At 38.9% G+C, this 23722-nt stretch overlaps 2 protein-coding genes across 8 annotated transcripts; one reads left to right on the top strand and one right to left on the bottom strand.

Annotated features, from left to right (window-relative positions):
- The first annotated feature begins 9 nt into the window (after positions 1-9).
- Positions 10-22243, top strand: LOC134816079 (RAB11-binding protein RELCH homolog). 7 transcript variants are annotated; one of them, XM_063824812.1, is made up of 19 exons: positions 10-225; positions 963-1130; positions 1349-1593; positions 1718-1876; positions 2109-2212; positions 2924-3026; positions 3234-3462; positions 3695-3937; positions 4059-4130; positions 4315-4496; positions 4684-4796; positions 5318-5408; positions 9034-9105; positions 18884-19021; positions 19152-20006; positions 20300-20438; positions 20850-20990; positions 21255-21507; positions 21759-22243. In XM_063824812.1, exons 1-19 carry the CDS (start codon positions 69-71, stop codon positions 21826-21828), a joined length of 3534 nt encoding a protein of 1177 aa, XP_063680882.1. In that variant the 5' UTR covers positions 10-68; the 3' UTR covers positions 21829-22243. The 7 variants fall into 7 exon arrangements, with proteins under 7 accessions (XP_063680882.1, XP_063680881.1, XP_063680880.1 ...); XM_063824811.1 differs by having other exon boundaries at positions 2924-3032; XM_063824810.1 differs by having other exon boundaries at positions 1718-1891.
- LOC134815208 (arylsulfatase B-like) lies at positions 13757-15980 on the bottom strand. Its single transcript, XM_063823722.1, has one exon. The coding sequence runs from the start codon at positions 15907-15909 to the stop codon at positions 14329-14331; it is 1581 nt and encodes a 526-aa protein (XP_063679792.1). The 5' UTR covers positions 15910-15980; the 3' UTR covers positions 13757-14328.
- Positions 22244-23722: the final 1479 nt, after the last annotated feature.

Genomic DNA, 23722 nt, shown 5'->3' with positions numbered 1-23722 from the left:
GATTCAACTAGGTGATATGAATACTGGGTGAACCTGCTCCTCCCTCACGCTCCTCCTCCCCCCTCGTTATGGAGTGGGAGGAGATAGCGGTCGCCCTCCTCGACAAGAAACTTTACCTCTCCGCTCTGGAACTTTACTATGAGCTTCTGGAACACAACCATGAAATCAACTCTCTCAGAGATTTCTTCAGTAATCCCGGCAACTTTGAGACGTTCTACAATATACGTGAGTTGCTGCGTCAGAGGCTTTATGTTAAAAAGAGTGGAAAAGCATTCATCTTTTAGCTAAGTTTCCTGCTTTTTTGCGATAAAACAATGTCACTTAACTCAGATCAGCAGAAAAAGTCTAAAAAGTCTAAAAACCGAGACAAATATAAATCTCATGGTCAGCAAGGTTTTTTGTGTCTTGTAAAATGTTTTAGTAATTATTAGTTCGTCTCAATAATAATGAAACTACGTAAATGTAACCTCAATTTATGTTTGATCTTAACATAAATTAGAATCAAGCCACTTGAATGGAACCTTTGAAATCCTCTTTGGATTTGAGAAAAATCAGGGTCTTAATAAATTCTCGGTCATATTCAAAAATTCATGTAATTTAAAGAAGTAAAATACAAATGTTTCTCATCTCAGTTGCTTCAATGTTAATAACTTATGGATTCGCTGTGTCAGTACAACGATCAATCTGTGCTGCTGAGATAATACCATGTTCAGATTTACATATATGCCCCATGATCCTGAATATTTGTTAGGATATTGCAATCTGTGATTACGTAATAACTTATTCGACCCTGTTAGAATACCGGGTGATAAAAAATTGTCTTGAAATTGTCAACCGTTTCTAAGAAAGCTAATCAAATACCTACATAAATAAACAAATCTTTGACAAGAACATAATATTGTGTCCAAAGTACCACATTTAACAAGTGGCAACAAAGCACCACGTAACACCACACCGTTCAGCCCGGTCCACCTCTCTCCAGACGTTCGACTCTCTGGACCTGGTATCCCGTTACTCTGACGACGATCCTGTAAATGTGGCTGATGAGAGGGTCACTGTGTTGGAGTTTGAGCTGCGCAAGGCACAGGACACTATAAATGCGCTACGTGGCACTCTTACTTCTAGTGCAGGTATCTGTTGTTTTGTAACGTAGATTTGTTAATTATGACAATTCAAAGTCTGACAGGTCGAAAATACAAATTTGCAGAAATTATACTTTCTTATTCTGGATAACAGCCAAAAGCTTGTACTTGCATCTGCATCAGTTTAATTGAGTAAAACGCTTTGAATAAACTTGTTAGCACTGTTTTGAGGTTAGAAACATCTTGGAAATTATCAATGATCCCAGCACCTGAGCACAAAGAACGCAACTCCTCCAACTCCGAACACAAGGGTCCCATCCTCCCCTACGAGAGACGGTGCCTGAACTTCCTTATCTCAGAGCACCTGCTTACCCAGAACTGTAAGCTCACTGCAATAACTCTCTCCGAGGAGTCCGGAGATCAGGATCTGGAGGATTGGGAGGATGTTGGCCTGAACTGTCCTCGACCGCCCAGCTTGTTAGGAATCTACAGAACCAGTGATCACCATCAGGTTTGACTTTGAATTTCGGATAATATTGCATCAGATTTCGTAAATTTATGATCGAGTATGTAAAGTTATAGGTATATGCAGGAACGTAAATAAAGATAGTAAATTTTCAACGCTCGTATTTCAGATACAATCTTTAGAAGAGAAATGCAAGGTCCTCGAGAACAAGTGCTCAGCCCTGACGTCCGAAATGAACGCCTCAATATCACAGATAACCCAGCTAAAGAAACTGTTGTCTGAAACCGAGGAAAGTGTCAAGACCACCGAGAAGAACAGCACTGATCTTGTAATTGTTCCCAAGGTTCTTTTAACTGCATGAGTGTGTGAAATTATCAAGTGCAAATTGAAGCAATAATTACAGCACAGTTTGGGTCTGATTAAATTTATCAATCATCGAAATGCATAGTTTCATTGAAATGCATGGTTTTAATTAGCCTTGATGGAGGCCAAATGAAAAACTGTACACAAAATTTGTAAATTAGCAGATTGCCAACAATAACTTTCAACTATTTCTGCAGGAGCCTCGGAAATCTGAATCATCAGATGGAAATGTGATAGTTTACTTTGAAGAGGGCGCTGTAAAAACAAAGGATGAGAGAAATAGACGTCAAACATCCGACTGGTTTATACAATCACTGTTTTAGGGCTATTTCCTAAGATGAGAAGTACGAATGAGTCGGACTTTTCAATTTACTCGTGTCGTACGTACTTTTCAATTCTACTGAAAAGTTCTCCTTCTAGAAATCGATGGAAGAGTTCTAAATCGCATGTTACGGACTAATATTGAGCGTTTTCAAAAACTTGTGTTTCTATATTTCAATCGTCGATTAACTTAAACTTAAACTTTAAGAGAAACAAGCAGTTTAAATAAGTAAATTGTCTGGTAATTTTGTAGAATTTTTGTTTCACTTTTAAATGCTTGCCTGGCCTAAGAATTCTGTCTTTAATTTGTTCGCGAACGGTATCAGGTATATTTTCTCTAACATCGGCAATTAACAATTACATTTTACAACGGCCCCGATGATAATAATTCAAAAACAAAAAAATTCTATCTGAATCGTACGTCGTATGAGTCGGACTTTTCAAAAGTGCGTACAAGTACGTACTTTTCCCCCTAAACGAGTCCGTACTTCTCATCTTAGGCTATTTCAACTATATTCTCCTTTTTGGCATAATTTCTTTATTTAATTTTCCCTTTTAGAACGCGAACGGTCCTAAACTGCTTCGCTTGCTAATTTTTCACATGCCTACAATTTCGCGAATTGGACAATCCTCATAGCTTATTGATTGTGCACTTAGAATGATCCAGAGCAGTAATATACCTTTTCTTCAGTTCGGTGATAACCCAAGACAGCAGTGACAAAGAAAGGTGTCAAGATGCTGGTTCAGCAGTCGGCAGTATGACTTCCTACTCGACCAATGACGACAGTCTCAAAGTAATGGTAATTTGGTGTCCGCCATCACACTCGCATATCATTTTGATTATGCTTAATATGTCTTGATTTTATTTTGTATTACAATCGAAAATTTGAACTTAAATCCCCACGCTGAGATTCAAAGACTTATTCCTAAATAAAATGAGCATTTCTTCTAAATGTTTCATTGTACAGTCACTTTGAAGTAATACTAACTGAAATTAACAGAGACATGAGGTAGAGTTGAGTTTAGCGGAAGCAACACGAGAATCTCCAGTCTCAACTAGCCCCAGTGAGATTGGGGACCAAGAGGACGAGGATGCTGGGGTCGAGGCTGATGGAGGTGTCTCTGATGGGATAGTATCTGTTACTGAGGACGAGCAAGATATCGAGGAGAGGGACGGAGAAACTTTAAGTTTAAGAGAGGACACGGTTAAATCCATCTCACCAGTGCAAGGTGAGGGTTTTTTTATAATATTATATATTTTCAAATATTTTCAAAACTAATAGGATTTAACTTGATATGAAAAGATTATTTTCATTCTGATGATTTCAAGTAGTCACAAGTACAGAAAAACGAGATGGAGATGTGCAGCTCTTTCACAAACGTGAGATGTGCGTGTTTACTCAGCTATTCAACGTTATGTAAATTAGTACGGCAGTACTGACTGAATTTGGTTTATTTACAGATGCTGAAAATAACCCACTTGACGTTGAGTTAAAACCGAGTGAAGTGAGTCCAGAGGATGTAAAAATTGAGGAGTCTCCAGAAGTTGAGGAACAGGCTGCAGAATCATCAGACTCTGTTTGCGATCAAGGGAAAGAGACGCCTGTTTTTGTAGAGGAGGAACAAAACGAAAACATCAGTTCTAAAAATACAACCCGAGAATCGTCTGATGTCGAGGTCATATCCTCATCTGACTGTAACACTGGTGAGAAGACCTAAATGCTTATTTTTTCAAATGCCAGCAACTACAAGAGTGTTCAGTATTTTCATCTTAAAATGTGAATGATACAGATGATATTTCATCTCACATCCCTAACATTGGTCAGGTAATCAAGTGGGGGAAAACATCAGTGGATCTGATGGAGACAGAACCAGTCCAGAAACCGCACCAGATACTGGTTTAGAAATAGGGTTGATCTTTTTTATTTTAATCTGTATTTTGATTGATCTGTATTTTTATTTATCAAGATAATTTAGGATTTAAATAGAATATATTTAACATGATGAATATTTCGCCTGACATGCATTGAGTGCTTTGAGTTGATTTTATAACCAATTTCAGTAAATTAAAACTCTCCCCAGGAATAACACTGCCTGAGTACAGCGTATCCCACTTTTTCGCCAACTCTCTGAAGGTCCTAGTTGAAGGTGCTGGTCAGTGTAGGCTGAGTGAGGAGATATCGCATATCTCGGATGATCCGATCTTGGTTATGGGAAGGTGTTTGCCTCATATCATGCCTCACGTCCTCCTCAACAAAAGAGAGGTTAGGAGTTTACAATCTTACTGTGAAACAAAATATAGGGAGATTATTTTACCACTTAGTGAGTCAAATTCTTGACAGTACATACAATTTAACTTTTATTAAAATACAGAGTTGTAACTTAGAAGTCCTATTTTGATATGATTTGATCACTTTTTGTAATTTTCTAATAATATAACTAACTACTCAGGAGCTGTTGCCAGTTATCCTGTGTCTAGCCGTACAACACCCCAACCCTACCACACGGGACAGCCTCCTTCACCTCCTCTTCAACCTAGTCAAGAAACCTGACTTCGACCAAAGGTAGGTCCCACACCCCCCGTGGCCGTTTCACTGTGGTGCCTTGTGCCCTCGTTTTGGTACCTGGCATCCTCTTTGTTGCTCTATCATCACAACACATTAGTATTTAAAATATTTGGGAAATGTTCGTTGTTCTGACGTGTAGAGACAGTTAGAAACTAGTACTAGATAATTATGTTGACCATTCAGACGTCACTGTGTATTAACTTACCAATTTGCACCCTCTTTATTCCAACTCTTTACTCGGCTAAATAGGTGTAAAATCATGACCGATACAGGAATTCCCAGGAATTTACCAGGTAGATCTACTTCCCCTAATTTCACAGCGAGGTTTCGATTTGAGAAGTTTCGTGTTCTCAACCCCGGTCTGTTCTCCACCCCTGGACCTATTAAGATATGACGTTTTCACTTAAATGGGATATTCCTCCTGGATCCGGATAAGAGACAGTGAGCGGCGTCAAAAGATTCAAATTCTCTGACGTCTCCTAATTAATAAATTGATTAAGTAATTGCTGCGTTCCCAGGCAGATAATTAGGGCCGGATGTGAGGCGTTTGCTCGGAGTGTTGATCGGAGAAGGTTGGAGGAGGAGCTGTTACCTCAATGCTGGGAACAGGTTAGACACCCCCCGGAATTTAAACATCACACCTGGTATACTTATCACATTGCACAGGTCGTCAGTAACACGTGCGCAGATCATTGTAACACGTGCGCAGATCACACGTGCACTTATCACCTTCTCACGCTGCTACTCATCGGTCATTACACCGGAACTTAACAAACCGGATCTGATCAAAGATCCCCCGTGAGAAATTGTCATTAATTGCGCTCCGTAATTAATTGAGCCAGGACTGATATCGGGCTTGTTTCAAGTAAAATCATCTTCCGAGATATCATGACATGATTAACTGATGCTTTTAAAAATGTTATCCACAAATTAATATTAATTAAATCGACGTTTAATGATTACATAGAAGTTTTTGCTAGGAAAATAAGGTGCATTTTATGAAACCACACGAACGTAATACTCAGATCTTTAAACTTTAATGAGAATATAAGTTCTCTTAACCTCTAATGAACATGTAAACCAGCCTGCACCGGTATTGCTCATCATCCTAACCACAAGTTCAAGTTACCTAATCAGAATACCCCTGGATTAATGTTTCAATTTCTACGAAGAGAATCGTTCACACTTATTATGAGTTTCATTTACTCAAAAATGTTACACCTGATTATTCTTTGATCGTGTTTTGAGGTCCCCAATTATGCCCATAATATGAAATGAAGTCTGATTACTCCCGTATCGTGTTTCGGTTCCTTTTCTGTCCACATTCTGGAAGATGCCCACATCCAGGAAGACGGCTGATTATCTGTGAGGAAATTTTGAAGGAGATTTGGTACCACAGAGGAAATTTTCAAAACACCTTCGATCTTTTTTCCCTCTTTTTTACGGCATAAGAAAATAGTTAGGGATGAAAATTTGATCTGCGAGTTTATTTAAAACATTCTGGATGTGGGGGAGGATGTTGACATGTTTACAACATCCATTTCAGCAGATCTGAGGCCAACGTCGTCCGAGTTAGATCTTGGTCTTTTCATGTCTGGTCTGTTCGTGTTCACCAACCACTCCAACTGGAGGTTTGGGGCACTTCTGCTTGCTGGGATGGTTTTTGTTGGATCTGGCAGAGCGGGTCTAAAAATAGCTGATTTCCACCTCTTCATGTCGACCATCTCGATTGTAACATTTCTACTGTTGAACTGAGTGTCACTTGTGATCCGGGATGAGAAAGTTTGTCTCTGTTCGTTCTGAGAAGAAAACTTCCAGAAGCACAGCGTCGCGAAGACGTAGTTTCTGAGGTGAGAGTTCCTGCTGTAGAGAACGACCATCTCCACTGTTGATGTTATCACGATAACGTGAAGTGTAGTCAGCTCATACACCACCTTAGTCAGGATATCCGCTGTTTTGTTTCTCAGACTCAACTTCATGATCCTGATGCCAGCCACGATTTCCACGAAATGAAGAGTGTAGAGGATGCAGTAGGGAAGGTTCAACACAACGTATGTTCCAGTTATCATGATCATTGTGACACACGCTGCCTCTCTGGAGTGTCTCCGGGGAGTGGCTCTGTTCCGGAGTGTGTCCCTCAACATCCAGGTAGCTTTACAGATCATTATGATCATGAGGCAGATCAGCAGATCAAACTGCACCAACACGATGAACCCAACCATTGTTGAGTAGCCCACCGAGCCGTACGGGAATATTTCAACCATATCAAATAAACAGCTGGAAGTGTGGTAAGGAATGTGTTTGTAGTCAGTCCCACTTATTAGAGGGAGTAAGCCCTGCACCAAGCTCAGAATGAAGTAAACAGCTACAGGGATCAGGGCTGAGCGGTTACTGATGTTCAGGAAGGGGAAGTGCAGGGTAATGATCCGGGTGCAGCTGAACACAACTAGGATGCAAGCAATCATGCGGTCCAGTGTTGACCAGGCTACACCCCAGATGGTACAGAATATCTGGTATTTGAACAGAATGCTCGAGTTATTTGTCATTCCTGAGAGTGCCACAGCAAGGCTCATTGCGCAGATGGAGCTGTTAGCCAGGCAGAGCAGCCCATATAAGTGAGTGCTGACTCGCTTGTGGGCGTGAGACCAGAAGTATATACCTGCCAGGATGTTTCCAGGTGTTCCTAAGAGAGTGCACCCGAATGCGAGGAGTCCCAGGAATATATTGTAAGGAGCCATGTCACTGACTGAGATCCAGTTCTTTACCAGCCACACTTCCGTTGTGTTGTAAAACTCCGTCATATTCCTTAATTATAGTGGATATTATGTAAATGACGCATACATAATTACTGGTAATACTGGCAAAATGAACAGTAGATAACTGTGTGAACTTGGCACTTACAACTCTAAGTCAATATCTTTAAGTGACGCTAGCTGAGAAATCAAACGTGAGAACAAGTATTAACAACCTATAGCACAGATGAAACGTTCGACCAATCTTGATAATGAGTTCTATTGTAAAACGCCCGATAATGATATCTTATTCAGCTCTCATGTGGTTTTAATGGTACTTTCAGTGTAACAATATGACGTGCACAAAACTTAATCAAAGTTTTTAAATGATCTTTTGATCATCACAGCGAAGATACAAAATAGAGTGACCAGCAGTAGAAAGTGGAGGCACAAGTGACCAGCAGAGCTCGTGATATTCTACGTAAATGATGGAGTTCGTACAGTCGGCGTTGATCTAAATTTAGTCGCTGGTGCATAACTCCATAACGCTGACTCGACAGATTCGTTAATATGTTTCAAGATTGCGAGCCATATATGGAACGCTTAGAGATATAATGTTCATTCTCTTCCATTTATTGATTATCCTGTCTGTATAGCTGTCACTTTCCATGTTAACTAGAAGGGAAAATAAGATGAGGTGTCGTTCACGTTTGCAGGATCATTGTGCATTTAAACAAAACAGCCAGTTATATAACCATAGCGTGTCCACTGTCCATTTAGGGTGTCTTTACAGACCACGGTTGATTATTTTTGTCAAATTCGTGTATCAAACCTGACAAACTACGCCAGGTATCAAAGTTGAAGCATTTAATTTAATCGAAGACATAAACTTTATTAGTTACGCTGTCAGACAGCGTGACATACTTGATTTGCACAATGATTGATCTTCTGACATGTAACCATGTTTCTGGCAGCACTAGTTATGCAATATCTTGTCGTTGGATTGCAGGCGAGAAAGCCCCCATTATGAAAACACAGTGCTATATTATTGCAACTTCGCAACAATCAGCTGAAATAGTTTATAAGAATGTCATGAAGCAAGTGATACGTTAGCGAAACAAGCTGCGCTTGAACTAGAAGTGCCAGTCAGAGCCACTCTAGGTAAAGAGTCACTAAATCATTCGCTAGTTACAGACTGAGAGTTGCCACTGTAACTCCGAACATGGTCCTATCTGGAATAATTGTACGAGTTTTTCCTCTAGCTCTCCTACCTTGCTCTTTTTAATCCACTAGGTGCTTGCAGCAGCAGAGCAAATGGAAATATAATTTCTAGGCGGCCTTGTGCTTACTGCAGGTTATTGACATCGAAGTTGAGTTTCCTTCGAAAGCGCTAGGGTAATTTCTGGTTGTAATGTGAACTTTTCTGAGATTGCTGTTGGTTTTTACGAATGATGGCCGTTCCTTTTTAATTTTAATGATATGAGTTAAACATTCATTTTCAGATAGCAGACAAGTTCGTGGAAAGACGACTGTTAGTTGCCGAGACCTGTGGTTCGCTGTCAGTACACTTCTCGGTATGTTCTGATTTAAATAACTTAAAACTTATTCAAATTATATTATTCAAATTATATTATTCATATTATGTTATTCAAATTATTAGATTTATAATAAAATTTACGCGGCAATTAATACGATGAGATTAATGGAATGAAGGTGTCATTTGTCAGTTCTTTGTGCCATCTCTTGGGAGTAATAATTAGTTGAGAGAGATTTGAGCTGTGGGTTACAGAAAAGTTTATGGATGTAAATGGAGCACTTAGTTTACAACTGAGTGTATATATACACTTAATGATATATATATCATTAAGTTGTTAGAGTACATGTTTAGTACAAGATTTGTACATGTAAGTACATGAACGTTCAAGTATAGTACATGTAAATTGCTGAATTATACATCAAATGTAAATACATTTAGAAACCACGGCAGTATCCAATCAGCCCGGCCATTCCATGTGGAATCTCACCCCAACTTCCACCTCAATTTTAAATTCTGTTTGCCAATAACTCGCCTTTCGCTTCGCAAGTTATGTGCTTTGTTACCCATGCCATGGATCCAAAAGTTCAATACTCATTCCTGAACTGTAAAACCATGATGTGATCCACGCAGCTCGTATCTTAATTTGTAATCTGCTGAGTTACCTGTCTTGTTTTCATAGAGTTCGGACTACGGAGGTCACTCAAAATTCAAAAATATTCGAAATGTCAAATCATCAAAATAAATTATCTAAACTCCAATTAGCGACTCTTCAAATTCGAAACTTAAAACCTTAATGTCAATAATATTTACTACTCAACAACAATAGACTGTTCAAAATTCAAAGCTGTAGAAAGCACGATCACAGCATTTCCATTTACGTAATTATTATTGATCCTTTCAAAATCGAAACTAATCACTTCCTATTCATTGGCTCCAGTTTCTGATCTGCAATGCAGCAGACTCAGCAGATATCACCCTTTAATTCACCGCTTATTCATTGTAACAGTATTTTCACGGGGAATACTTGCACCCCTTATAAGCGCCGGGTAATGGTAGTCCGTAGAAATATTTTGGATTTTCCCGAACAGGAAATATCTTTTTGCATTTTGGAGGTGCTGCTGTTGGGCATCGTTAGAGCATAACTGTCAGGTTTCGTCAATCTGAGGAGTGAGGAATCACTGAATTTATCTCTACTTTCGTAGACAAGTCTAAATTAATGACATCCTAAAAATCCGGAAAATTTTCAAAAAGGAAATTTGTAAAAACTTACTGTTATATCGTTTGATCTACTATTTCGCATAGATGGAACAATTCGAGGAAGCACTTATCAGTTATCACTTTGCAAACTACCTCGATAGGTTGGTACTCTCCATACCTTGTGCAACAACTTGATACAGTCGGTAGGAATTGAGGATTTTGAGCTCACCTTGCCTTGAGTTCTGACAGTTTGTTGACCTCGTATTCGATCAGTAGATACAGTGTCGTTGGTGCAATGCAAAACAAGAACAGTGCAATAAGAATCATCATTTTCATTAGTGGTTAGAATTTCAACCAGAAATGTCCGTCAAATGTTAGTTGTGTAGTTGATATTGCAACCAAAACGTTTTTTTGAAAACAAAATTGAATATATACAAAACTAGAAAGCTCGTGGTCACAGGGAGGAAGCAAATAGTATTCTTTGGTAGTCAATTTTCATTACACCAAAAAATATCCATCACAACCGAAGATACAGCCCATTAAAATGTAGCTCGCACTCAAAACAACCGACGTAATAACCACAAAACCGAATGATCCATGCTCTATATTAAGAATTGTCTCATTGCTTTTGGTCTTTCGGCATTCTCAAAGGTCTCTTTTGTTGAATGTTGAAGGTATGAAGTAGAATAGGATTAATAGCCTTTGCCACTTGGGCCGGCTTTTAGAAACCATGTGCCCTAATGCCTGGTCTTGCCTGGTCACACGTAAGTGTCGAGGACCTCCGGAAATCGTGAACTTCTCTCCTTCTAGTTCTTGAAGTGGAGGTTCAACCTCAACATCTGAGCATACTGTGTAAAGCATGCCAGCCAAACAATCCGGAACTGCATTATTATGTCTGATGATAATTGCAACAGAAGAGATTTAAAATTTGACAAACTGAGCTTCATGTGCTTAAACACAGGAGTTTATTCCGTTGCTATGTTGCCTCGTGCTCCTTCATAAAAGACAGATGTCGTCTTGATGGTATTTAGCAAAATCTGGAGAAGTTTTGTTAAATTCTTTTACAGAACCTTTTGAATTAAATCTTTAACAATATTCGTTCGATTCGTCATCCAAATGTATTTTAAAGAGGCCGTTTAACTGACTAAGGAAGACCATAAAACAAAGTTGCATGGTTTGATGATAAGGACGTTGATACCTGTTATACCGTGTGCAAGTTCTTCTGTGTGTCTCTGTTACTGATCTGAAATAAGTAGGATCAGTTACTGTGTAAAACGGTAGAGGAACCGCTGAGAGTGGGTTAGGAACTGGATCTTTGATTTGATGAAGAAACAAAGGTTACCTGAGGTTTCCCAAGGGGTACAGTTATAAGTTATCTATATTTCAGTACGAATATTGTGTTTCCGCGTACTTTAAGAAGGCAATGGGAGATGCATCAAAATGTGCCACCGCACAACTAAGATATAACGTAAGATGCGACCCATTTTATTGTTATGAGGTCGGCGCATGATAACAAATTAACAGCCTAGCCTAGCCTAGCCAGCGCGCGCCCCGTCAGTGGAGATTAATTTGACTGAATGGGCGATTTTCCATTTTTCGAAGCTTACTCAGGAAATCTAGCTTCCAAGTTCCAGTATCTCAATCGTGTATTGTGGCATGCACATTGAACTCACTAAGTAGTAATTAGTCACTGGATAAAAAGTTTGTCAAAAAAGTGAAATTTGTATCAAGCAAAGTTTATGTTTGCATAGGTACTACCGGTAGTACATTTTGGCGATTTTCCATTTTGCGAACTGCAATGAAAAACGAGTCCCTTACCTGATTGAGCGTCCATCCTGAGCCACTACCAATGTCGATACGGGTACCAGATAGCGACAATGTGAAGTTGACATTATCATATATTAGTACCAGATCTATGAGAGCAGTATCAATCATAAAGGTTATGAAAGGGAAATAGGTGGTTTTGGATGCAATTAGTTAGATACTGAATCCATACATTGCAAGGCCTAAAAGATTATTTTTGGGGCTGGATCGTACGCCGAGCGAGCATGCGTAACCAGGACACTGCGACAAAGGCGTAGAGTCAAATTTTTGGGACGGGACATACACAAAAATGTGCGATATGGTGTGTATCTAGACGACATTGGCAATATAGAAATTTGTAGGACAGCTCACCAGGCTGAAAAACAAGTATCACGTAACAGGAATTAAAATGCAAACTGCATGATTGATGTAATGTGCATGATTTAGTGGTTTTGGAACTACGCACTACGCAATGCGACAAGTACAAAGCTCCTGTTATTTACAAGACAGTCAGGACTGCAGTCTAAAAACGCGATACCCGAATGGGGACTTAGGGATAGTTTTTGTCTGGGGTTATTTCTTTCGGGCTGCAGCCCCCCCTCCACTGGCTACTGACTGATTAATTGTAGTAGTAATTAATGGATAGCCCTACATACGCACGGAAGTACTTGAGATTTAAGGTAATGTCATTTGACAAATTGTACAATCTATACAAACATTTTTAATCACTCAATTACTATGTCCCATCACAGTGAGACTTCTAACCATACTGTACGCATACACAAAAGGTATCCAAGTACCCGATTCCTATTCAGATAACATGTTAACTCTATGCAATATTTCCGTTAATATAAAATAATATTTTAACAATTTCAACATTTCAACTAACTGACGCAGAATATTCAATTAAGAGAATGATTATTAATTGACATGATATTTTGGTAATCTTTGTGCAATTATTCGACGTTAAGATGATGACTGATTTGCCAGACATTAATGCCAGGAGTAGCCAAAACTTTCTTCATTTCTCTGTGGTTGGTGGTCTGCCTCGCGAAGCATCAAGTACGTATGCCGCATCTTTTGATGCCCTAACTCGCAACGTACTGAGCAAGCTGCGTAGAGGCCTTTTTTCTGCGGCTAAACATCCCGCCCCGTCGTAAACAATATTGAAATAATATGGACTTGTTATGGCCGATGTGATATCATAATACGCTTTTAGAGTTCTCCACTAGATCTGGTATGTCCACATATTCTCGGCATCTATAGTAAACGTATTGTTCGATGCAAGTCTTTGAATGAATTCTTAGGATTTAGTCATTGTTGAAATTTTGAGCCTCCAGCATTGATTGGGGCCACGAGGCTTCCGTGTTATCGACAGGCAATAAAGAATTTTGTTAGGAGACACCATAAAGCTCGAAGAATGAAAGTAATCACAAGTACTGACGTTAAATTTGGTGAATCTTAGCAACAGAAACTGCATGCATTTAATGTCAATAAGTGACAATGTCATCGCGATGGGTTGGATTTTACGGATTTGTGATATCATATGCTGCCGTTTATACAGTCACAGATGCAGATGGATTGACCCTTTCGGAAAGGTGGGCTTCAAAGGTTACCCCCTGCATACCTCAGGAAGCATACCTTGCGATTTAACGAAGTAATATACGTTGTATTTGATCGATATATTGTAAATTTAAATTTTAATAACCTATTTTAGAATCAGCTCAATTTATTCAATCTAAGTGCAGACATAGTGCGTATTTTTAGGATCTTACAAGAAGATGATTTTATTTTCACACACGATACCAAATTCAATAATTCAGAATATAAATGAAATATAACTCTTGTGCAACCTTTTGTTATAATAAAATAATATTTAACAATTTCAAACAATTTCAAACCTAAACCTTGACGACAGAAGTGTTTATTAAGGGGCAAATTTAAGAAGAAATGCATTATTTAATCTACACGATTTTATGAAATAATGTTTTGTGCAATTATTTTCTGCGGTTAAGATGATGATCTGTATCTTGCCAGAGCAATTTAATCACAGGGTGATCGAAAACCTTCATTCATGATTCTAAAGAACCTGTTACTGGTTACGGTGATGATCTGCTCACTATCCCGATATTATTAGACCCATCCAAGTATCGTTTGACCGCCCAATCAATTTATGATGGCCCATAACTCAGCAACCGTTACTTTCATATTATTTTAGCAAACGACTATGCATAAGAGTGCCTTTTTTCTGCAACAGGTTCTAAACATCCTCGACCCAAGGTCTGTAAACGTCATCTACCATTGAAATATCATATGCAAACTTGCTATGTCCGATGGATTTCATTTTATTTAAATAACCTTGTTTCTTTTTAAGAAGCTTCTCCACTATATCTGGATACTGGTCAGCAACATTTGTCTCCTCCCGGACATCAGTAGATAAGTCAAACAGTATTGTTCCTGATGCAAGGGATCTTATGAAGCTGTTCCCCTGATCGTCTTTAAAGCTGAGAAAGTCATCCTGTTTGTTTTTTGAGCTCCAGCCTTGTAATTCAAATGCGGGGCCAGCGAGGAGCTTCCAGTTGTTCCATCGCAGGACAAAGAACTCTTTTGCATTTATCGGAGGACCACCCATAAGCTCGAAGCAATTATCACATATTTCCCATTTCGCAACAGGGCCTTGAGTTCCCAAATACTTGGATGAATCTCTAAGATTCAAAAGAATCTCGTCTCTGCATGGTTTATTGTCATTAATTGATCTCCAAATGTCCACTCCGTCGATGGGTAGTTGGATTTTGTCGTGTTTCTGTGCATTATCATGAGCTAGCCTTTGGAATGTTGCATACCAGTCGGTCACATGATGCAGATTGGTATTTGTGTATCCAGTCTTTTGTAGAAGTGGGCTGTTTACAAAGGTTACCCCCCTAACTCCTCCTTCAAGGAAACTACCTTTGCCTCCTCTGAGAGGGTAATTACTACCCTGGCTTGTATATCTTGCTCCGTTATCAGATGTGAATATTAAAATGGTGTTATCCATCATTCCCTGATCTTTAAGAGCATCGGCAATCTTGCCTATTCCATCATCCATAATGGAGACCATAGATGCGTAGGTTTTTCTGGATTCTTTCATCGAATCTGAGGTGTATCTTTTTATGTCTTCCGCTGGGGCTCCGTCTGGCATATGGGGCGCTGTGTAAGCTAAATATAGAAACAGGGGCTGAATTTTGTCGTGGTTGGAGATCAATTCTAGTGATTCATTTGTAAATAGATAGGTGTTATAACGTCCATCCAAATCACCTCTAACATCATCCACAAATGTTCCGCTTTGATCATGATAATCGTATCTCAAGTCTAATAACAAACCTTCCACTGCGTCTCTGTGCGTGAAATAGTCCTGACCTCCCAAAAACAAGCCAAAGAACGTATCAAATCCTCGTTTGGCTGGGGTATGGTCCCAAGAGTAGGAGCCACAGTGCCACTTACCTACACCGTGGGTAGCATACCCATTCCTCTTCAACATCTCGGGCAGTAAAGTCTCGTCTAGACCCAGCCCAAACTCCTCTACAATATTGAGGTTACCCTTCCAGAAGCCAGTTCTAATTGGGTACCTACCGGTCATGAGAGAAGCACGAGTTGGAGCACACACTGCCATGACGTAGTGGTGCTCAAGAATCACACCCTCCCTGGCCAGTCTGTCTATGTTGGGAGTACGAATGTTTGATCCTCTGAATCCTACGTCCTGATATCCCATGTCATCAGCCACAATAAACACAATATTGGGTTGTTTTGGTGTGGAACTGTGAGAAAGGGTTAGGAGCCCACTCACCAGTAGGAACTGAATCATGGTGATCGAGTGGAGACTCGAATGATGATGGTGATGTCGTAATTTATATCATATCTTGAAATGTAGGGTATCTGAAAGGTTGTAAAGCTACTGTTAATGATAAGAATATTTTTCAATATAGAACCATAAAAACCACAGTCGAAATTTCAGAGGCAACATATAAGTGCGGTGTTGGTGCGGAATCGCACTATTGACCTAATACCGCACTTTTTCACACCATCAGCCGCTATTCGTTCTATTTGATTTGTGTACTTGGTACCGCTGTGTACAATGAGATAAGATTGACATGCCCACAATTATGGTTAGGGTTGTTGTCACCGGTTGCGTGGAAAATAGATACTCGAAGTGAAAGTCAGTATGATAGTAAAATCGGAATAATGAAATCGGAATAATGAACAAAGTATGATCGCAGAACCTTGACCCTTACGCTAAACCTACATGTTTCGGAGAGGTCTAAGTTTATATTTAAAACAAGGTAGTTAACCGTTGTTTAACTGTTGTTTAACTATCCTCTCTACGGACTAGTGGTTTTAACCGTCCTCTTTACGGACTAGTGGTTTAACCCGTAAATATCAAGAGATATTTGGTCCTCGTGGAAGGTTCTAGAAGAATCAGGAGAGAGCTAGGAACTAGCTCGATTCAATCTATAACAGGGTCAAACGTTTTTCATGAGGTAACATCGGAAAGAAGAATTACTTTTAAAAATCAGGAAAACACATATAGAGAACAATTTTTCCTCTCAAAAATATTCCCAGAAAGTTCATTATTCTCATTATCAGATGGCAAGTTGATAATGCAGTATAAAAAAAAGAGGGTGAATCTTGGAAAATGAATAACTCATCAAGCGGGAACGAAATCTACAGCCCTCACGATTAGATATATTGTAGTCATTATTAAGTTAGATCATATTGTAATGTACAGGAATATCAGTTTATACACACAATGTGTTAGAATCTAAGTTAAGTTACAATATTGAATACAATTATGCTAACGATTAGCTCGAAACTAGTCCCAGTCATCCTGCCCATATAATCGCAAAAACTTCTATGAGGGTAATTCTATAGATTTATACATCTTGCATTGTCAGGAAACTCAGTGTAATACATTAACTTTTAAAGTTTTTTGTTATGTTAAACTCAAAAATTGTGTAAGGCAACGTTATAAATAACGATGTTGAACAATCCAATCTGAGAGTGCGTAAAGGCTGCAAAGGTAACGTATTTTCCAGCTTAATTGCGTATTTTTTGTCTCAAAATTTGCCGCTTATAAAAATCTAGGCAGGTGCGAAATTGCACTATTTGCAAAATATTACCGCACCTACATGTTGCCTCCGGTCATGAGCTGCAATAGAAAACTCGTCTGAATAGTTATAAGTTACGACATTATATTTATGACACGATATAAATAAAATAAACCCGATTGATTGAAGGTCAAACAAGCATGAGGTTGACTATTGCACAGCTGCTTTCAACCATTGAGGTTAAAATGCCTAACTTATACCTAACTCATGCATCAGAAACCTTGAAAAGACCGATTATAGAACTGATAAGCTAAGGTGATTTGTAAGCTAAGTAATTGGTTGGCTAATAAGTTAATAACGTGTCCAAACGATAACATGAGGTGAGCAAGGTTATTCGTTGCTGCTTTGAATCGGTTAGGTACATAACCAAATCATCAATTAGCTTACCGCGAAATCTAGAGCAGAAGCTCACAATATTACTGCTCAACAAATGTGATTTACGAATTATTTAGTTTGGACGTAGACCACTGCTAATCATTTAATTACGATGAGAGAATCAATAATATATTAAGTGGGGTACCGACGAAACGTCTATATTTTAATAATTTCCGTCTGCGTAAATTGCAAAGGAAATGACCGATTTCAGAATTATGAGAGTTTGCCCTCTTACAGTAAACAGTTGGATGTAATTATAAAGATAAGCTAGAGCCGGGGCACCATTATTTAGCTTACCGCGAAATCTAGAGCAAGAAGCAGTTAATCATTTAACTGTGAGGGCACCTAAATGTATAGGCAGCTGAAGAAATGAGACTTGAGATGCTCAGGACGCGGGGGTGTAGAATGTGTGTCAGCTGGCCGGGTGCTCCCTCCCCAGTAATAGTGGAATCTACTAATCTAGGTAAACTATAGGTAAAAATATAATATTAATCATAAGCTAAAATGTACTAATCTTTGTATTCTAAATGGGGAAAAGAAGAAACATTGTCAGTCAGTCGAGAAAATTGTCAGTCAGGCTATATGGCAGCTTTGTAGATGTTGTGACAATGCTAGTAGTGGTCCCAGGCTTGCGACTGGAATTGCGGTGTTAAATCGATTAAATAACGAGACGACATATTGTCGTAATTTGACAGAGAAATTCGGGGGAAATTATACTACGTGGGATAATGCTCAAAAGGTTACAGAATTGGAATTCTCAGAAGCCGCATTTGCAGTGATTTTGAGTTTATCGACAATGGTTGAAATAATAATACTGCCGTATCAATGAATCGTAACGAGAGTATTAAAATTGTGAAACCTAAAATAGATATATTCATCAGCTCTACATCAGCTCTATATCAGCAAACAAACTAAAGCTGGTCAATGGGATAAACACATGGAACATTGTGAATAGCCTTACACAGAGTGTAAATAGATTTCCAAAACTTAGTTTTCCAGTAACTGTTGTAACACTGGTGTAATTTGTATTGTGTTCACATATGATATTAAGATACAATATTACTGGCACTTTTATAGGTGTAGTACGGCACCTGTTGTGTGATGTTGTGTAATATTGTGTGATATTGTGTGATATTGTGTGATGTTGTGTGATATTGTGTGATATTGTGTGATGTTGTGTGATATTGTGTAATATTGTGTGATATTGTGTAATATTTTAATCTATAAGAACTTTGTCCCCCAATATTCCCAGTAGTGATACTTTATAATTAATTTTCGTTATCACTTATTCTTTTTTAGGTGGACGTCTGCTCGTCCCTTATCCTGTCGATATTGAAACAAGTTCTAGACGACAAGGACGAGTCAGTTCGGGAAAGTGCCGTAAAGAATCTGTCACTTGTGATTACAAGGATTTATAATGAACACAAAGCTTCTGATGTGAGTCTCTCGTTTTTTTGTTGCTATTTCTAATTATTTTCTGCGCCGTGTCACGGTTTATCGTGCTTTAATTAATTGAAATGATAATTGCTGTTCACACTTCAACAATGACAATTTTCCCGAATCTCAGTTGCTGCAGATCCTGAGAAATACGTTACATGACAGCAGCAGTAAAGTTCAACAAACTTCCCTCCGTTTTTACCTGCCTGCCCTCTCCTGCTGGCTGCTATCACGTGACCACTACCTCCAAACCTGCTACAACATGCTCCTCCAGCAACTTCTTTCTTCCATCCAGTCTGCATCCTCAGCTCGGCACATTGCCATATACCTGCAGTCTCTCAATGTTAGCAACGTGTTCGTGTTAGCTGGGATGTTGAAACCTCTGGTGACGGACGCTCCCGCTGATGCCATGTCCCAGAGTACGGATGAGTCCCACCTGGGACTGTTAGACCCATGTGTTATACTGAGTATCACTAAAAGTCAGTACACCTCAGCCTTGTCCAGCTTGAACACCAGTATTGTCCAGCAGAGTCTACCAGAAAGTGTGCAAATACAAACTGAGTGGTACAGGAGCACAGCTGTACCGTGTCTTGTTGAGTGTATAAAGAGTGTTAAAGACAAATCTTTAATGGCTGATTTCACCAAGCTGCTCGCTCAAATGCAGATGGTGATCGGTCGTACGTTCGTTCAGCACGTGGTGAGGCCGGTGTTGCTAGAGCACGTGATGGATGCACGTGTGTTGCCGGTGTACTGTGCGGGGATATTGGCGGCTAACGAGGAGGACCGGGCCGAGCTGAAGGAGTTTCTGGGAGATACGCTTAACCAGTACGCTCACCAGTACCTCGATGTGGGGCCCCTCACTGAAACATTTGCTGAGTTGAGTCTGACACGGTCAGTCCTGCACATTCTGGTTAATGTCCTCAATACAGCTCTGAGGGAAGCAACTAACCCACACATGAAGGGCATCATCGCCAAAATCTGTAAGGTAAGTCCCCAGAATTAATTATATACCAGGCCACCGTTGTATACTTAGTATAGTTTCTAGATACACTAGAGATACAGCCGCGAAAAACCGGCCTCTAGATTTCGAGTTTTTACTGTAAACAGATTGACATTTTGAGCAGTTGCGTTATCACGGCCTTGCTGTAGTACACACTACACACTACACATGCATACATAGTAATACTGACACATGGTTAATTACAAAGTCACCCTGTTTGCGAGGTCTGTGTGACTGTGCGGATCCTCAAGATATTGTAACCCACGTTCTTTACCCAGGGGCTGTGTGACTGTGCAGATCCTCAAGATATTGTAACCCACGTGATGCCTATACTAACCCGTCTAGCTAACGATCCAGATGTGTTTGTTCAGACATCTACTGTCATTTCATTCGCTGTCATGTTACAGCGCTCCTCAGGTAACTTTTAGTCGGTTTATATTTTAGATTTTTATTATGACAAAGAACATGTTAACTTTTAGTTACGTTCAATTTCATCGATCTTTAAACTCATTAATCCTAATTCTAGTGTATGATGTTTTAATACAACAATCCAAAGCGCCTTCTAGTGAGTTTTCTGTTGCCGCATTGTGTGCGATTGGATATGGGAATTTGCCTTGTGTAGTTTTATGATCTCGCTTTTCAACAATACGAGTGCAAGCAGAATGAAATTTTCTCAAAAACCCTCTATTCATTCAAATAAAATTGATTTTGAGTGATCATGAACCCTATCATTACAGCACCAAACAGCACATATACAAGTTTCTAATGCCATTAAACAGTATGAGGTAAATATTTCACTTTTTTGAGGTAAATATTTCACTTTTTCAGGATCAGTCAGCAGTATCAGAGAACAGCTGGATAAGTTTATCAGCGAGTCTGTGTCCTCTGATGTCCACGTGATGATGTGCGAGCTGATCGAGAGCTTTACTCTTGTTTTGCCTCTCTGTAATCCTGACATTCAACGAGATTGTGAGTATTAATAAAACAATTGTTTATTTTTACGGCACAATCAAACAATATCAATAATTAATAACTCAGTGGAGGCTTGAGGAGGTTTCAAGTGCCGAAGGCCAAGTGCTGCTTATCTTTGGATTTGAGGGTTCCTGTGCTTGAAACCACCTCGACCATCCACTACGTCAATATACTTATTGCTGCTGCTCTTTCTTGTACTTGTTGCTCGGTACTCATTTAAGGTAGATATAATTATTTGAGGTAATAACACTTCCTCCTCAGTTCTGATACCAAGACTGGCAACTATTGGTGTGAGTAACTCCGCGATAACCAACAAAACCAAACGAAGGGACATAACAGAACGACTTATCCTGGCTTACAAAGCGATCCTGTGTTGTTACATTTCAACTGATACGATAGAACATTACATAGTACCGGGGCTACAAGCTCTGCTGACTGATGCTCAGGAGGTCGTACCGGACAAGCAGCCCACTGTTGATATCATGTTACGTGAAGTGTTGTCTAAGACATCTATGTAAGTGTGGTTAAGGGGCTTGGTGCTGGTTTTCGTTTTAGAGTATCTTTTAATATGGTTTGACATGTGGTCAGTATTTTTGCAAACTTAGATGCTAGCACTATAACTAGTCTATCCTCACACATTTGAAGCTAAATACAAATTTTTAAAACTTGTTTATAAACACGATACTTTAATAAGTTTCAGAAGCAATTCGGATTTCTGATCAACAAATCGTTTAAAGTGCACAATTAACTACTTTATCTATTCAGGGCGAGTAAAGACCAGCGGCCGAGCAATGCCTTCGGTTCAAAAATGAGTGGATTTTTTAAGAAGAAGTAACTAAGATACGTTTAATGTATTTTACTGACGGGATTTCCGGATTGAGGACTTTTCGTTGTGCATGGAGTTGCGTTGACCGCTTTTATACTGACACATTTTACAATTCGCTAATTTATCATTATTATTCACGTTTAGCCTTATAAATTATTACGCCTTCCGGTAGATGTACAATGTAAACAATCTACATTAAAGCGCATAATATATAATAAATGTACTTATAGTTATAACACTCATTTAATGAACAATGATTCGTGAAATCCAAATCATGTGGGGTCTCGATAAAATAAAATGTTTTTTGTTGAGGATGAATTTATTGTTTGTTTTTTGTTTGGTAGGATTGTGTATGACTTGATTTACTTTCAATGTTAGATATTTCGTGTACATAGATTTTTGAACTTTTGGTTCAATTTCCTAATACGAATTTTCGTTTTGTAAAGCTTTCTGTAGTATAATTATACCACCTCCGACCAAAATCAAACTTCCAGCACCTCAATCGTGTCTTGTGCCATCCTCGGTGACCCTGTATGCAGTAAGATGGTCATTCAAGAAAAATTCAGCCAAAACAGTGAAATTTGGGTCGCGGAAAGCAGAAATTCTAATAATATGTCATAGTTCATACCGGTAGGACATATTCAAAATTTTCATTGCATCAAAGTTGTATCCGGATATACTGCTTCCAGTACCTTGATCACGATGGCGACTTGTGTCACTCTCACCTACCTCACTGATTGGTCACTGGTCAAAATGTCAGTCAAAACCGCGAAATTACGGTCAAGGGGACGGCAGAAAAGCTCCTCTTCAAAAATCTTCCAAAATCTCTTTTTATATTCTGATGATATTCAGTTAAATATCAAAGCTTTCTTGGGGAATAGAACTTTGAGTACCTCAATCGTATCATATGCCATCTATAGTTGACTTACTAATTGGTTGCGGGTGAAAAACTTCATCCAATCTGTCAAATTTGTGTTCAGAAAATTTCATATTTGAAAATGGGACAGACTTTTGAAAATACAACTTTTCGTTTTGTTAAGCTTTCTGCTGTGCGCTTCTTCCGGCCGAAATCAAACTTTCCGCACCCCAATCGTGTCATATGCCATCTATAGTTGACTTACTAATTGGTTGCAGGTGAAATAATCAGTAAAAACTGTAAAATTTCGGTCCTGGAATTTCATCTTCAAAAACTGAAAATGGGACAGAGATTGGGACAATATGATTTTGTAATTTTATTCGGGATTTTGACTCCAAGTACCTCATTTTGGTTTCATACCATCATCAATTAACTGACTAATTGGTTTCTGGGCAAAAACTTCATCCAATCTGTCAAATTTGTGTTCAGAAAATTTCATATTTGAAAATGGGACAGACTTTTGAAAATACAACTTTTCGTTTTGTTAAGCTTTCTGCTGTGCGCTTCTTCCGGCCGAAATCAAACTTTCAGCACCCCAATCGTGTCATATGCCATCTATAGTTGACTTACTATACCAATTGGTTGCAGGTGAAATAATCAGTAAAAACTGTAAAATTTCGGTCCTGGAAATTTCATCTTCAAAAACTGAAAATGGGACAGAGATTGTATTGGGACAATATGATTTTGCAATTTTATTCGGGATTTTGACTACTAGTACGTCAATTTGGTTTCTTATTATCATCAATTTACTGACTAATTGGTTTCTGGGCAAAAACTTCATCCAATCTGTCAAATTTGTGTTCAGAAAATTTCATATTTGAAAATGGGACAGACTTTTGAAAATACAACTTTTCGTTTTGTTAAGCTTTCTGCTGTGCGCTTCTTCCGGCCGAAATCAAACTTTCATCACCCCAATCGTGTCATATGCCATCTACAGTTGACTTACTTATTGGTTGCAGGTGAAATAATCAGTAAAAACTGTCAAAT

Source organism: Bolinopsis microptera, chromosome 5 (assembly GCF_026151205.1).
Source record: "Bolinopsis microptera isolate Bmic1 chromosome 5, MBARI_Bmic_1.0, whole genome shotgun sequence".
In the NCBI taxonomy this organism is placed as follows: domain Eukaryota; kingdom Metazoa; phylum Ctenophora; class Tentaculata; order Lobata; family Bolinopsidae; genus Bolinopsis; species Bolinopsis microptera.
Note: the sequence above shows the minus strand (reverse complement) of the source record. Positions and strands in the feature narration are given on the sequence as shown.

Excerpts from the sequence above, each read along its gene's own strand:
- LOC134816079 (XM_063824809.1), top strand. The coding sequence starts at position 69 with ATGGAGTGGGAGGAGATAGCGGTCGCCCTCCTCGACAAGAAACTTTAC. Across the intron at positions 3,463-3,694 it reads ATCCATCTCACCAGTGCAAG|ATGCTGAAAATAACCCACTT; the intron begins GTGAGGGTTTTT and ends GTTTATTTACAG. Across the intron at positions 4,797-5,317 it reads AAACCTGACTTCGACCAAAG|GCAGATAATTAGGGCCGGAT; the intron begins GTAGGTCCCACA and ends CTGCGTTCCCAG.
- LOC134815208 (XM_063823722.1), bottom strand. The coding sequence starts at position 15,909 with ATGATTCAGTTCCTACTGGTGAGTGGGCTCCTAACCCTTTCTCACAGT.